The sequence below is a fragment of the Pan paniscus genome, chromosome 12 (assembly GCF_029289425.2).
Source record: "Pan paniscus chromosome 12, NHGRI_mPanPan1-v2.0_pri, whole genome shotgun sequence".
Taxonomy (NCBI): domain Eukaryota; kingdom Metazoa; phylum Chordata; class Mammalia; order Primates; family Hominidae; genus Pan; species Pan paniscus.
In genome coordinates, this window is record NC_073261.2 from 125,873,174 (window position 1) to 125,888,070 (window position 14,897).

General features: G+C 50.2%; 1 protein-coding gene and 1 long non-coding RNA gene across 4 annotated transcripts; one reads left to right on the forward strand and one right to left on the reverse strand.

Annotated features, from left to right (window-relative positions):
• Positions 1-246: 246 nt before the first annotated feature.
• Positions 247-5,749, reverse strand: LOC100967826 (uncharacterized). Its single transcript, XR_004669637.3, has 3 exons — positions 5,448-5,749; positions 2,934-3,041; positions 247-1,820 (listed from the first exon to the last, which is right to left on the reverse strand). It is a non-coding gene; the product is annotated as an uncharacterized LOC100967826 (long non-coding RNA).
• Positions 5,607-14,680, forward strand: TMEM18 (transmembrane protein 18). 3 transcript variants are annotated; one of them, XM_008959943.5, is made up of 5 exons: positions 5,607-5,801; positions 7,441-7,561; positions 10,202-10,256; positions 12,732-12,825; positions 12,907-14,680. In XM_008959943.5, the coding sequence occupies exons 1-5, from the start codon at positions 5,607-5,609 to the stop codon at positions 13,000-13,002; spliced, it is 561 nt and encodes a 186-aa protein (XP_008958191.2). In that variant the 3' UTR covers positions 13,003-14,680. The 3 variants fall into 3 exon arrangements, with proteins under 3 accessions (XP_008958191.2, XP_024783545.3, XP_034808380.1); XM_024927777.4 differs by lacking the exon at positions 5,607-5,801 and adding an exon at positions 6,241-6,518; XM_034952489.3 differs by lacking the exon at positions 5,607-5,801 and adding an exon at positions 6,242-7,313.
• Positions 14,681-14,897: the final 217 nt, after the last annotated feature.

Sequence of the window (14,897 nt, forward strand, 5' to 3'; positions counted from 1 at the left end):
TGCCCCTGCTGGCTCTCTGAGAGGGTTGCCATAGAGACAGAAGGAAAGATGAGTCCAGCCTGTATAAGTTGGGCACAGCCAGTCAGGCATAGAACAGACATGGGCAGGAAGCTGCAAACCTTGCCTTCGTGTCCCTAGTGTGAGCCATTTTCAGTGATCAGAAAAGTTGCTTTGGAGTCCTTGATGTTTCCAACCCATTGTATTAGTCCATTCTCATGCTGCTATAAAGAACTGCTCAAGACTGGGTAATTTATAAAGAAAAGAGCTTTAATTGACTCACAGTTCCTCAGGGATGGGGAGGCCACAGGAAACTTACAATCATGGCAGAAGGGGAAGCAAACTCATCCTTCTTCACGTGGCGGCAGCAAGGAGAAGTGCCCAGCAAAAGGGGGAAAAGCCCCTTATAAAACCATCAGATCTCATGAGAACTCACTCACTATCAGGAAAACAGCATGAGGGTAACTGCCCCCATGAATAAACTACCATCCATGGGGTCCCTCCCATGACACATGGGGATTATGGGAGCTACAATTCAAGATGAGATTTGGGTGGTGACACAGCCAAACCGTATCACTCATTAAGGAGGGTTAGAATAAAAATGCTATGACAAACATCTTGGAATTTCTGTAGGCATTAATTCAGAGGTTGAAAGGCCATATTTGGGCAAAACCCTCAGATACTGTCTCCTCAGTGTGTTACTTTTGGAGAGAAATGATTATTTCCTAATAATCTCCTACTATACAAAAGAATTTTCTAATTAGAGGAAAAGGGAGGGATAGCATTTTTCTTGAGTAGGGAGGGAGAGGGAAGAATGCATCTGAGTGCTGGTGCAAATCACACAAGCTTTGGAATTGGCCAAGTCAGACACCAAACTATGCTTCCAGTGCTCACAAGCTATGTCCTTTCAGACAAAGGATGCTACTTCTGAGCCTCAGTTTCCTCACGGCAACGTGAGTAGAATAACACCTCTCCTACAGGGCAGCATAGAAGCATTTAGGGAATGTGTCCATCTCTGGATTTCTGCTTCCCATGGTGGCCAAGTGAGCCCGTCTAATGTCACTCTCCTGCAGGGAATATCTAGACAATGAGCAAATATAAAAAGTGAGTGGAGATGAAAAGCATGGATTATGGGAGGGGAGTGTGATGTATGGAAGAAACAAAGGGAAAGAGGGTTTTTATGGTTTTTAGCTTAGGGTGAGTCTGACGCCATGCAATGCGGAGTTGCCAAAACACCAACAGGAAACCCTTGGTCTTTCCCTCCTGAAGAAATTGGGAATATGCCTGCTAAAAATTGAGAAGGAAGGAGAGAATCAGAGATGGAGAACCCCAAATTCTGTGTATAACTTCCATCCAGAACTCCAGTTGACATCTGAACGCTGAATGTGTGAGGCAAACTCCACGAAATACAAGAAGGATAAAAGAACCAAATTAAGAATTCAGCTGCTGTTCAACAGGCATAGTTTGCAGTCTGTCAAACCAACTTAATGGTCTCATCACACACACACACACACACACAGCTGGAAAAAATAACAGCCCAGACTCTCCACGACATGACATTTGCAATGCCCAACAAGTCATGCTAAATTATCCACAATTGCAGAACCGGGGAAGTGTGGCCACCACTCTAGCGAACAGACACACTCAGAATCAGAACAATCCCCTTGCTGTGCTCAGAGGTGGAGCTTCCTGCTGTATCCCTGCTCAGTGACAGGAATCAGGGCCTGCACCCACCACCAGGATGAATCCCGCCTTGCCGTGATTTTACAGCTGCAGCGAAGGACAGTTCTGCAATCATGGGAAGTCTAATGTTCAGTCCTCATCTAATAAAGAGAAGAAAAAGAATGAGAGAGAAAAAATGAAGAAATAATGCTAAAAATTAACAATATAAATTCACAGAATCAAGAAATTTATCAAACACAAGCAACATGAATACAAAGAAAACTAATTCTAGGCACATCGTGGTCAAACTGCTGAAACCAAGATAAACAGAATATTCTGAAAACAGAAAAATGACATGTTATCTATGGGAAAATGAGGATTAGAAACATCACTGCTTTTCTACAAGAAACTATGGCAGACAGAAGGCCGTGGAATATCTCTCATGTGGTCAAAGAAAAGAAAGAAAAGCAGTATTCAACAATTCACAGAAAAAATATCCTTTAAAATGAAGACAAAACAAGAGCATTTTTCAGATGAAGCCGATTCATCCCCGACGGATCTGAACTGCATGGGATGCCTATGGCAATTCTTTAGTCTGAGAGGAAATGATACCACCTGAAAATGCTCAGAAAGGAATGAGAGCTTCGGAAATGGTAAATTAAGCATTGCTGTCAAATGCTTTATTGTAAACTGCATTGTACAAACTGACAGAGGAATCAGATTTCACATCAGGGTCAAACTGGTGCAGCCCAGAGGCACAAAGGGAGGAACCAGGAACCTGCACAGAAGCCGCCCGGGGTCCTAGACCCAGCCCATGAGGTTGGTGTCCTGCAGGCTGTTGCTGAGCTTGGCAAGTTCAATGGGGATAAATGGAGAACACAGTGGTGGAGATAAGGGCACTTCTGTGGCCTGATTTGCATCCAAGATATCGAAACTGAGGGCGCCCAGAGTCCAGCTCTCAGGGATCTCAGGGATCTCAGTTATTGGTCATGATGTCTTCAGGAATGAAACCTCTGGGCTCACACCATTCTTTGGGTGTGCTACAGTGTTTAAACCTTTCCTGAGATGCACCCTGCCATCCCCTAGGGTCCGACCCTCCTGGGCTTTCTGGCATTGTCTGAGCTGTCACCAGGCCAGGGGTCTGCACCTGGCACCCCGGCTGGCATGGGGCTATGGAGGCCAGGTCCAGGGGGTCCTGCCCACGTCAGCCTGGCTGTGGCTTTTCCTAGACAGACGCCCCTCCCAAGGCTGCCTCTGGGTCACAAGGCACAGACCTGGTCTTGGTTCCTCTCCTTTCCTCCATTACTCCTCATTGCTCCCACAGCAACGGGTAACTCTCCCCTGTGGTCTCTCCATCTAAACAATCAGCTGCCTGCTGGGACCTGAGCAATGCAAAGAACAAGAAAGCTATCAAGTACTGGCTTTAATTTGTAGAATACATTACAGCTCACAAACTTATTTTACCCATTAATAAAGCTCTTGAAAACCAATTGTATGTGGATTAAATAGCTATTTTAGAAATAAAATTGGGCCAGGCGTGGTGGCTCACGCCTGTAATCCCAGCACTTTGGGAGGCCAAGGCAGGCGGATCACCTGATGTCAGGAGTTCGAGACCAGCCTGGCCAACATGGTGAAACCCCGTGTCTACTAAAAACACAAAATTAGCCTGGCATGGTGGCACACGCCGGTGATCCCAGCTACTCGGAAAGCTGAGGCAGGGAGAATCGCTTCAACCCAGGAGGCAGAGGTTGCAGTGAGCCGAGACCCTGCCACTGCACTCCAGTCTAGGCAACAAGAGCAAAACGCAAAAAAAAAAAAAAAAAAAAAAAAGGGGAAGGGAAGAGAAGGGATGGGTGGCGAGGGAAGGGGAAGGGAGGGGAGGGGCTTCATCCAGTCCTTTCTGGAAGCACAAAATTCCAGGTAAATGGAATAGAGTCCATGTCAGCATTCACATACCAACAGAGAGAGCAGGCCATGTTCTAGCGGCCACATTAAAATAGCAAAGAGAAAGAGATTAATTTTATTGATATATTTTATTTGGTCCAGTATGTCCAAAATATAATTTCAACATATAAGCAAAATAATACAATTGTTGATAATATATTTTACATTTTGGTACAAAGTCTTTGAAAGATGGTGTATGTTTGAAATTAAAGCACATCTCAGACTGGCGACATTTCACAAGCTTCACGTCTCAATGTCCGGCAGCCTAGCGTTGTTCAGAACGGCAGGGCAGGAGAAATGTGGAAGATGAATGTCCTGGGACTGAGAGTGAAGCTGCTGAGGGGCAGAGTTTTAACAATTTTGGAAACGTGGGTGCCAGGGCGCACAATATGTGAAAGATCTGGGAGGGGCGGCTGAAGGGAAGATGAAGAGAAAAAATCCCAGTGACCATAGATAGTCTGTGGTTAATATTAATAGCAAAAAGAGTTTGACCCCAAATTACAGAAATTACAAGAAAACAGACACCACAAAAGAAAGGCAGGCACCGGACAGGACTGACGATGAAACTAACCCATGGAAATTAATAAGAGTGATGTTTCACATAGTAACGAAATATCATCAGGGAGATACACAGTAACAGGCTGAACTGAAGAGGACAGATCTACTCCCTGTAACTGAAAGGTCCTGTTGAAAATAGCTGAACAAGCACAGGGGAGTGAGAATGGACACAGATGAAAACCATCACACCAGCTGGGTGCGGTGGCTCATGCCTGTAATCCCAGCACTTTGGGAGGCCCAGGCGGGTAAATCACTTCAGGTCAGGAGTTCAAAACTAGCCTGGCCAACATGGTGAAACCCCGTCTCTACTAAAAATACAAAAAAAATTAGCCAGGTGAGGTGGCGAATGCCTGTAATCCCAGCTACTCGGGAGGCTGAGGCAGGAGAATAGCTTGAACCCAGGAGGCGGAGGTTGCAGTGAGCCGAGGTCGCACCATTGCGCTCCAGCCTGGGCAACAGAGCGAGACACCGTCTTAAAAAAAAAAAAAAAAAAAAAAAAAAAAAGCAGGAAAGCCAAGCCCGAGATTTCCCAAACTCAGCAACAACAGTCGTGATGTTTTGAGAGGAAGGTTGAGAAACACAAAAGAGAGGAAGATGCACTATCTACCTAACGGGATGTTCCTGGAGTTGAATACAGGAAGAATAGAGGAAAATATCAATGAAAGAAATGTTTTCCCATAAGAAGAAACCATGACCTTCTACACTGAAATGAGAGAATGCATGTTAAGTAGCATAAGCAGAAATGACCACACTGTGGAAAGATTTTAAGAAAGATCTGGGAGGGGTTAAAGCTATTTAAAAAAAAAAAAAGTCCACCACTAGAACTATTTTTAGAAACATTAAACTAGTTCAAGAGCTAACATATGCAATGAAAGTATATACACTTAATAATTCATGATGTTAAAATAATAGAATGTTTAATTTGAAAATCTCAAAGTTGGGGTATAGATGTTAAAATAAAGGGAAAAAATTTGCTGGAAGAAAATTAACTTTATATTTTTGTATCTGTCGTTGAACAACGAAGTGAAGCGTAAGAACATCTGGTAAATCTCCAAAGTGAAGACAGATAACCCTAAGCTGACCCAGACCAAGAGTGCACTGCCCTTAGGGTCGCGAGAGCAGACACCTTCCCAAGTCCTGCAGGGTCCGAGGAGTGGGCAATGTCCCCGGCTCCTGCAGGGTCTCGGGGCGGACACCGTCCTCATTGATGCTCTGACCCTTCTAGGGAGTCCCAGGTGGGACAGGGCTGGCGTGGCGGTACAGCGCCCTGAGCCTTTGAAACAAACCTCCTAAATTCCACCCGCCTCCTTCTGCTCCTCTGTTAACGAACTAAAGACGCCCTCGGCCTCCCGGCGGAGCGAGCACAAGTCCCACAGCAGCGTAGTAACTTTTCCGTATTACAGCGACCATCAGGAAATATCGCGATATCTGGACCTAGCAATGCCATGAAATTACCGCGAGAGGAAGCAAGCGCAAGTTTCGTGAGAAGGGCAGATCTCACGAGAGAGGATTTGGCGCCCTCCTCTGTGGATTCTGGCCAGGCCGGGTTCGGCGGTTGCTGTGAGGGCGGGCTTCCCAACACCATGCCGTCCGCCTTCTCTGTCAGCTCTTTCCCCGTCAGCATCCCAGCCGTGCTCACGGTAACTCGCGGCCCGCGTAACCACCAGTTCGGGGGAGGACGGCGGAGAGGCGTAGGGTAGGCCCCACAGAGCACCTGGCCTGTGGCCAAGAAGGCCCCGGCCGTGGGCGGGGCCTTGTGGCGGAGCGCGCGCGCGCTGGGCAGGGTCCTGGGACCTGTGGGAGTGGCTCGGGGCCGGCGTCGGGGGCGCGCGCTGTGGGCGGGGTCCTGGGCCCTGTGGGAGGGGGCCGGGGCCGGGCGTCGGGGCGCGAGCGCTAGGCGGGGTCCTGGGCCGTTGGGCGGGGAGGAGCGGGGCCGGGCGGGGCCTTGTGGAGGAGCGTGCGCAGTGAGCTGGCTCCGGGGCTCTGTGGCCCGGGCTTGGGCTGGGCTGGCGTCCTGCACCGTGCGGGCGTGGCTGAGTTGTGTGGGCGGAGCGCGAGGGGTAGGGCTTTGTTCGTGTGGGAGGTGCACGCCGGCCAGTCCAGCGTCTTGCGGGCGCGGCTTGGGCCATGTGGGCGGATCCTGGCAATGTGGCGGGGCGTGCGTGGTGGAGCCTGATCGTGTGGGGTGGCACGGAGGAACCCTGCCCAGTGTGGGCGGGGCGTGCGCCGTGCCGGGTTCGTCTGACAGATCCCAGGGGAGCCCACGCCCCACGTGGCCGCCAAGGGGTGACATGGGCACTCGATGGGGTCTGGGCAGAAAGCCGTGCTCCCCTCACCTCCGTGCCTCTGGTCTTCTGGTGGGTGCATTGATGGGAGTAGATGCGCTTGTGTCCTTATGTCATGGCGCGGCTCTGGAGAAGCCGCTGCGGTCCCCAGCAGAGAGCAGTGACACTTACAGGAGTTCTGGAGGGCTGTGCGGGGCTGCAGCTTGGAGGGCAGGGCGGGGCTGCAGCTTGGAGGGCAGGGCTTGTCTTATGCAGGAGGGCGCTCAAGGAGGGGATGGGGAGGGTTGAGGACTGCTGGGATTGGCATCTGAGCATCAGGTGGGGACTGGGCAGCAGTGGATCTGAGCCTGGCTACTTCAGGTCCCTGAGCCAGACACTGTCCCCAGGTACAGCAGGGTCCCGGGGAGTCCGGGAGGCGGCGGAGTGCGGCACTGTCTGGAGAGTTCAGTGTATTGCAGAGAGGTTGGAGAAAATCAAGTCTTGCACGTGGCGATGGCTCAAGATTCCCTGAGGTCTTCAGTGCTGACTAAGGAGTCTGAAATGATGATTCATGTTTTACCTTTGGGGCTGAGCCAAGTGCATCTCTTTGAGCAATCGACTTAATTTCCTTGTCGTCACCAATTATCATAACCAATTATCATCGTAAAGGATGGTAATTCCTTTAATTATACCCAGCTTAAAAACATGATTCTGTTCCACAAACGAAAGGAGCACATCAGAGATGCCTTCAGTTCTGTGTGCTTGAACTTTGAATTCCATGAATTATAGTTGCACTGAGGGGAGAATCCTGTTTCCATCCTCCTGGTTCCTTCTCCCTTTCCTGTCCCCATGTTTCTCTGAGGCTTGGCAATGCTCTCTGGATACTTGGTGAGTAGCCCAGGAGGACTCAGGAGTGAGAGGCCCCTGCCTCCTGCCCTGGGAGAAGGCTGTGGGTGGGCCGTGAACCCGGCCTTGTGTGGCAGGACAGTGAGTGTCTGCTGGTGTGTTCCTACAGCAGACGGACTGGACTGAGCCCTGGCTCATGGGGCTGGCCACCTTCCACGCGCTCTGCGTGCTCCTCACCTGCTTGTCCTCCCGAAGCTACAGACTACAGATCGGGCACTTTCTGTGTCTAGGTGAGTAAAACAACACAAACTCCACAACTCAGATCACTGTGTGAAATGAAACTGTGTATGTTCTGTCTGTGTCTTCGAAATATATACATATTTTTACAAGACCTCCCAACCCTCTGTCATGTGCCTGCTCCCAGGGCACTCCCGTTTTTCACTCTTGGAAGCTATAAAGAAAACTACTTTTTGGATGTTAGAGTTGAAAGGAATCTGTTGAGTTCCTGTTGCCTACCAGGAAGGTGCTGAGCACCAGCTGCACACAGGAGAGCTGGGTTTCCGGAAGTGCTGTCTTTTACACAAGATGCGTCCTCGGTGGCAGCTGTGCTCATGCACTGCTTTGAATGGGAGGAAGATTGCAAACTGGGAAAGAAAAGTTCTGTGCATAAAATAAGGCATTGCCCAACTTGGTTGCAAGGATAAGGGCTACAGAACTTAGAGAAGTTAGGGAGTTGCACAGGATGACTGAGAAAGATTATTCAGAAAAGCTGAAATCATGGCACAGGGTGTGAAGAGTGAGTAAAATGTTAATAAGAATAGAGAGGGAGCAGGTGACGGCCCTGGGAGGGCAGCAGCCCGACATGCAGAGACTGAGATGGATGGAAGGTGTGGATCAGAGGCAGAGAAACTGCAAGCCCTGCAGGACCTAAGCACTTCTGATGCCGAGCGTTAAGAACACGTGTGGGTAGAAGAGGCGAGGAGGACCTGGAGGCCTGGCTCAGGCTACTCTTGACTCTGAACATTGGGGAGACACTGATTTTGCTTGGTAGTTAAAAATAACTAATTTCAGATAAGTTTAGTTAGCTGGCTGTGTGCAAAGCGGGAAATCTGAAGAAGAGATGATCTTAGACTGGAGAAGTGATGAGGGTTTGCATCACAGTGGGGGCCTATGCAAGTGAGGCGCTCAGAGCAAGCTCTGTATTGAGGGTGCCCTGAGGAGTGCTGGAGTGGACCAGGCAGACAGGGCTCCTTTGCCTCCCACAGCTTCCTGGGGGACACCAGCACCAGTGATTCATCACAGACCTATGTTATCAACAGTGACAAGTGTTGCAATGGAAAAGCCAAAAACACAGTGAAACAGGAGGAGCGGCCTGATTTAAATCACACAGTCCCCTGGGAACCCAGGGGCAAAAGGTGCATAGGCAGGAGCCAGGCAGTGAGATGCTGGCAGAGGGCAGGAGCAAGTGCCCCACGCAGAGGCCCTGAGATAGGCACCTCAAAGAAAGGTGATGGCTTCACCAGCTGAGCTCCTGGATCTGAATAGCTTTGTCAGCTGGAGAACTGCACAAAGGGTTTGATGTTTTCTAGGATAAGGGGAAGGATGACTGCTTTCACACCAGGGTAATACTAGACACTGTGCTGCCTGCCATTACATTTCCTGTGATTCATTTCTCAAACCAGCCAAGAGTTGGATTTTATTTGCCCATTTTTATAAATGAAACATGCAGAGGTTCTCTGACTCCCTCAGCTATACAGCTTATAACCAGCACCATCAAGATTCAAGATTCAGACTCTGCTCCAGGGTGCATTTCAGGAATAGCTGAGGAGGAGCACCTGGTGACACCCTCCCTGCCCGCCTTCCTCCCGTGCCTACCACCCTCCCCGCCTTCCCCCTGTAACGTCAGCCCTCCACACCCTCCTCCCCGCACCCATGCCCACCACCTCCTGTGTTAGTCTACCCTTCTCACCTGCCTGGCTGTCCTGCTTCTCCTGGCCCTCCTCCTTCCCCTCCTTCCTCTCCTTCCCCCCCATCCTCCCCCTCCTCCTCCTCCTCCTCCCTCCCCTCCCCTCTGGTTCTTTCCCTGTGCATTCTTTTCCTCTGCTTTATTGAGTCCATTCCTGAAGGGAGGAAGTGGAGGGACTGCTCACCGTAGCCCCTAGTTTAATCTGCTTTCTGATGTGTATCAAGAAGAATGAAAGGATTTTTAGTTTGATTTACCTTGGAAGTTAAAGCATCACATTTTTCTTAATTTGCCGAATCATATTTTATTTGATTTTATGGTACCATGGGTCACTGTCTCATGGGTTTGAGTACCAGCATTACCCACGAATTAGCTGAAGACCCTGGGCCAGTCCCTAAAGTCTGTGTGCTCCTGGGAGCATGGAGGCCTTGCCCTGCCCCCACCAGCTGCTGCACTCCCTCCCGTGCCTTTGCCTCCAGCACCCCACAGCTGTTCGCTCCCCTCCTATGGTCATCTCAGTGGCAGTGTCCCAAGGTCAGCCCGGGAAGTGTGAGCGTGAATAGCCCTTGGTTGTCAGCTCTGTGTCTCGTGGCTCTCAGCTCCTGCTGCCGTGTTCTGTGGGGCTGAACTGTGGCTGCTGTCCCTGGGGAAATGTGTGAGGTCCAGCCATGCCTGGGTGAAGCCTGGGGCCTCGGGTGGCTCCTGCAGTAGCTCTGCAGGTGCTGACCTGAGCACGGGCTCTGAGTGAGACCATAGAGCATTGGAGAACTGAAGCACTGTTGGCCTTGATTTTCTTTCTGCTAAATGGGTGAGTCCTACGACTTGACAATGTTAGGATGTTTACCTGATGTTATGTTTAAAATTAAAGTGACATTTCTATTCAGTATTCTGCTGTAAAGAATGTATAACTTTATAACAAGTAATAATGGGCCATCTAAATTCTAACATGACTTGTACCTTTTTTCAGTCATCTTAGTCTACTGTGCTGAATACATCAATGAGGCGGCTGCGATGAACTGGAGGTGAGCCCACCCCCGGGCCTGTGACCAGGTCCCTGCAGGGGTGTCCCTGGAAACGGCCCCACAGCCGATGGGACTCACGGAGGAGACAGTGAAGCCTAACGTGGCAGCTGTGCACAGCCCGTGCCCATGCGTCCAGGGTTGTTGGGCTCCCAGGTGACTCCGTAAATGCTTTACCAGCGCCACAGTGGCCCTTTCTGAGCGTGGCACTGTGGGACAGTGCTGGCTGAGGCCTCTGATGGCAGAGCCAGAGAAGTGGCCATGGGAATTTGAGCTGCAGAATAGAAACAGCAGCATTTTAGAGAACGTGGTCCGCGCTGGCCTCAGCCATGCCCTCCCCCTTGGACTGCAGGGTGGCTGCTCCATGGGGAGTCTGGACCTGAGTAGGGGGCTTCTGGGTGGTCTGGGGCACCTGCCTGCCTCATCCCCAGCCCCGCATCCTGATGTCGGGGGGCACCGCTGGCAGCCCTGGCCCTGCGTCCTCTGCCCCCTCCTCTACCCCTGGCTTCATCCCAGGGGACTCGGAACCCAGCACCTGCCCAGGTTGAACCACACAGCCTCTGTCAAGTGAGACCCACGGACTGTTTTTGAGTGGCCTGTGAGCTAAAAATGGCTTTTACGTTTTAAAATATAAAACAGAAAAAAAGAAAAACTGCCAGACCCTGAGCAGGAAGGAGCTGAGACTGTGGCCTTGTGGCCCATAAGCCCTGAACACTGATCTTGGGCCCTCACCGAAAGGGGTTGTTGAGCACTCCCTGAAATCCTTTGCTTAGACCCCGCCTGGTTTCCCGAACCCTCCCCTGACTCGGCCTCCTCCTGCCTTGCTCCTCCCTGCTCAGCCTTTCCCTCCACGACAGCGTCCCTGCAGCACTGTCTCTGTCCTCCCTCCTCCATGCCCTCTCCTTAGCCATAAGCGGCTCACTGGGGACCCTGCCTCTCCTCCCGGATGCAGGGCCTTCACATGGTTCAGTCCCAGGAGTGGTGTTCAGTCCCTGGTGACCCTGACCTTGTCCAGAGGCTGGCACAGTGTCATCCTCCCTGAAGCCCTCCCACACCCAGCTCCAGGGTGCAGCACCTTTCTGGCCCCTCCCTTCCCTCTGGCCGCAGCCTCCTGTCTTCATGCTTCTCCGAGATCTCCTGGTTTCAAAAGCGCTGGGTTTCTTGCCTGTCCCACCTGTTGGACTGGGCACCAGGACGTCTAACAAACATCTCAAAATTCACACTTCAGTCTGACTGCTCTGCTCCCCCCTCTTCATAGGGGCGGCTTCTCCCTCCAGCTTCTTAGACCAGAGACGTAACAGGGCATTGTTCAGGAAGCTCCGTCCCTCCACCTTTAAGATCAGCCATGAGCCCAGTGTGTTCCATGCCCTTCACCCCACCCTCGCCGACCTGCTGCTGACATGCAGCAGTCCCTAAGCCATCCCCCGACTGCCCAGCCTCTTGGGCATCCTGGGGAAGCGTGGGCCTCAGAGCCAAGCACTGCCCCTCAGAACGTTCCAGAGTGTCCCCAGCTCCCCCAGAGTAAACGTGGAGTCCTGCAGTGATGCCCTGCGACCTCCTGCCAGCTCTGTCCCAGCCGTTCATGGCTGTGCCTACGACTCCACGAGGCCCCCTCACCCCCGACAGGCTTCACATTTCTCTGTAGCAGCACTCGCCACATGCTTGGACTGGCTGCCTCTTACTTCTGGGCCTCTCATGGTATAGAGTGTAAGCGCCAGCAAGGCGGGAGCCCCATGCTCATGAGGTGTTGACCCACTGCCCACCATTACTAGCTGTGAGCGCCAGCAAGGCAGGAGCCCCATGCTCACGAGGCGCTGACCCACTGCCCACCATTACTAGCTTTGTTGATGGCATTTCCTGTGCTGGCTGCTGAGAGAATCATCAACACCCACGTGCAGATCCTCTGCCCTCCCTGGCGCTGTACCTTTGTGCAGGTGGAGATCTTCCGCCTTCCTCAGTCTCTTCTGCTAAAGAGGCACTGGCGCTGACAGCAAGAGGACCTGCTATGAGAACCAAAGGGATGGAAGGGCCCGGCACCACTCCTTCCCAGTGCAGCTGTGGAGCAGACGCAGCTGCTGTCCCTTTGTCATTTACGGGGATTATTGACGTTGTTACTCTGTAGCTTTTAAGGATTTCAAGTCATCAGTGTCTTCCAGCTAAGGTCAGATGTGCTGCTGATGACCCAGAGGGCCTGCAGGGTGACGTCTCTCTGCTGGGGGAGGCCTCGGGGTCTTTCCTGTGCTGCTGGGTGGTATCTCCCTGTCCTGTGACCCAGTGTGTTTTCTTCATAATGAGCATTCATTGCATTTGGGACAGTACAGTGGAGATTACGGCTGTTCCCAAGGGTGGGCCCCGTGAGGGTGTTGCTCCCACCTCAGTTCACATCAGCTCTCTCCAAAGTCTTATCTAAATAGACGGTGTCACTAGAACTTTTTGGTTGTATTGCCTAGTAATTTTTTGGTTTTGTTTTTTAAACAGATTATTTTCGAAATACCAGTATTTTGACTCCAGGGGGATGTTCATTTCTATAGTATTTTCAGCCCCACTGCTGGTGAATGCCATGATCATTGTGGTACGTAGATGACACTTTCAGTTGTCTTTCTTCATGTGTATGTTTTTCAAATCTAAACATGTTTCAAACAATTGTGTTTAGGTTATGTGGGTATGGAAGACTTTGAATGTGATGACTGACCTGAAGAATGCACAAGAGAGAAGAAAGGAAAAGAAAAGGAGAAGGAAAGAAGACTGAGGGGCAGCAGCTGCTTGGAGTTTGCGTCCTTCCCGTCCACCCAGTGCAGCTCCCAGTGCTGCAGTGCGCGTGGCGTGGGCATCCTTCCAGCTGACTCATGGTTTGAAAAACCGTTGTTTTATTTAAATATCCACAGTGGTAGGGCACACACTGAAGTTGGCTTTTCAGCCAGCACTGAATGTATCCATCAGGGCATGCGTCTTCAGGCGCCTGATCTTTGTAGTCAGGCTGTGGGAACGGTCTCTGCAGAGCTTCATAACTGGGAATTTGATTTGAAGAAGTCCATGTCATATGTGTAACTAGTACTAATTATAAATATAAAATACACAATATAAAATATGAAACTCAATAATAAACAGTGCCACCTGTACATGGGCACTATGCCCTCCTCCTCATGCTGTGTTTTCTAGCGCATGCCACAGTTCGCAGTAGAGGGTGTTTTCACCTTCCAAGACATGGGGCAAAGTTTGGAGACACCTGGTTGTCACTGGAGGGGGTGGTGCTCCTGGCTTCTCCTGTGGAGCCCAGGGGTGATGCATAAAATCCTGTGTGCCTGGGTCAGCCGCAGCACAGACAATGACTTGACATGAAATGTCAGCCATGCTGGGGCAGAGAGACCTTGGAAGGAAGCTCTTGGAAAATACGTTGTATCTCAGTTTGATGAACCAATTCACAAGAGGCTAGGCCCTCTCTAGCAAAGTTATGGGCTGCTTTACTGAAAACAGAATGGAAGCCCTGAAGTCAACACTCCATGGAGAAGCGTGTCTTTCCTAATGTCCTGGTGTTCTGTTGATTTAGGTGCTTGGGAACACAATGCTCCCAGTTCTGTTAGGACAGGCATACTGTTACTTTGCAATATCCACTTTATAAAATGGCTCCTGCCCAGTGGCTCTTGGTTCCTGTCAAATGTGGACCTGTAGTTTAAGAATGACAGGTGGTTAGAGACCCAGATATTTAAAAATAGATGTTCAATAAGGGAATACTGATTGTGCATTGTATCTGGATAGCATGCCCAATTGTACATTTCTGAAAGTTACCAATTCAAAATGTAATTGGAACAGTTATCTTTGATTAGACAAGCCTGGGAAGAGAATGTTGAGGTGCAGAGCTCACCAGCCAAGTTCGTGCCCCTCTCGGGCCTTTGTGGCTGAGAAGTGGGACAGAAAGATGATTAAGGTAATGTGTCTTCCCTGTAGCATTGTTCAGGGCCGTTGTGTAGATATTTGACTTCGCTGACAGAAAAGAAACCAGGGAGTTTGTAGAGACTGTGCATTTATAGTATAACATTTTCACCATCTGATATGGTTTGGCTCTGTGTCCCCACCCAAATTGCATCTCAAATTGTAATCCCCATGTGTCAAGGGAGGGACCTGATGGGAGGTGATGGGATCATGGGGGTGGTTTCCCCTATGTTGTTATCATAATAGAGAGGGAGTTCTCACAAGATCTGCTGGTTTTAAAGACAGCAGTTTCCCCTGCTGTCACTGTCTCTCTCCTGCTGCCTTGTGAAGAAGGTGCTTGTTTCTCCCTCTGCCATGATTGTAAGTTTCCCGAGGCCTCCCCAGCCATGTGGAACTGAGTCAATTAAACTTCTTGTTTATAAAGTAATCCAGGTCTCAGGTAGTATCTTTATAGCAGTGTGAGAACAGACTAATAAAACATCTATATGTTATTTGGACTTAATATGGGGCCGTGTGATTGAATCTTAGTTTGCCTGTGATAAAGTAGTGTAACAGTATTGCTAGCTTTGCATGAATTTGATGCTGATGACATGTCAGTGTGAAACCATGACGTGTGGTCTTTGATTTTCATTCTGCGTGTGTGTCTGTGTTTTGGAACAGTTATATTTTGGTTTTGTAAAAACAACCTTCACTTTATTTTTAACTGTGTAGTAA

Bases quoted from the DNA above. Each gene is read 5' to 3' on its own strand.
- TMEM18 (XM_008959943.5), top strand. From the start codon at position 5,607: ATGAAATTACCGCGAGAGGAAGCAAGCGCAAGTTTCGTGAGAAGGGCA. The intron at 5,802-7,440 runs GTAACTCGCGGC...GTGTTCCTACAG, and splicing joins GCATCCCAGCCGTGCTCACG to CAGACGGACTGGACTGAGCC. The intron at 7,562-10,201 runs GTGAGTAAAACA...ACCTTTTTTCAG, and splicing joins CGGGCACTTTCTGTGTCTAG to TCATCTTAGTCTACTGTGCT.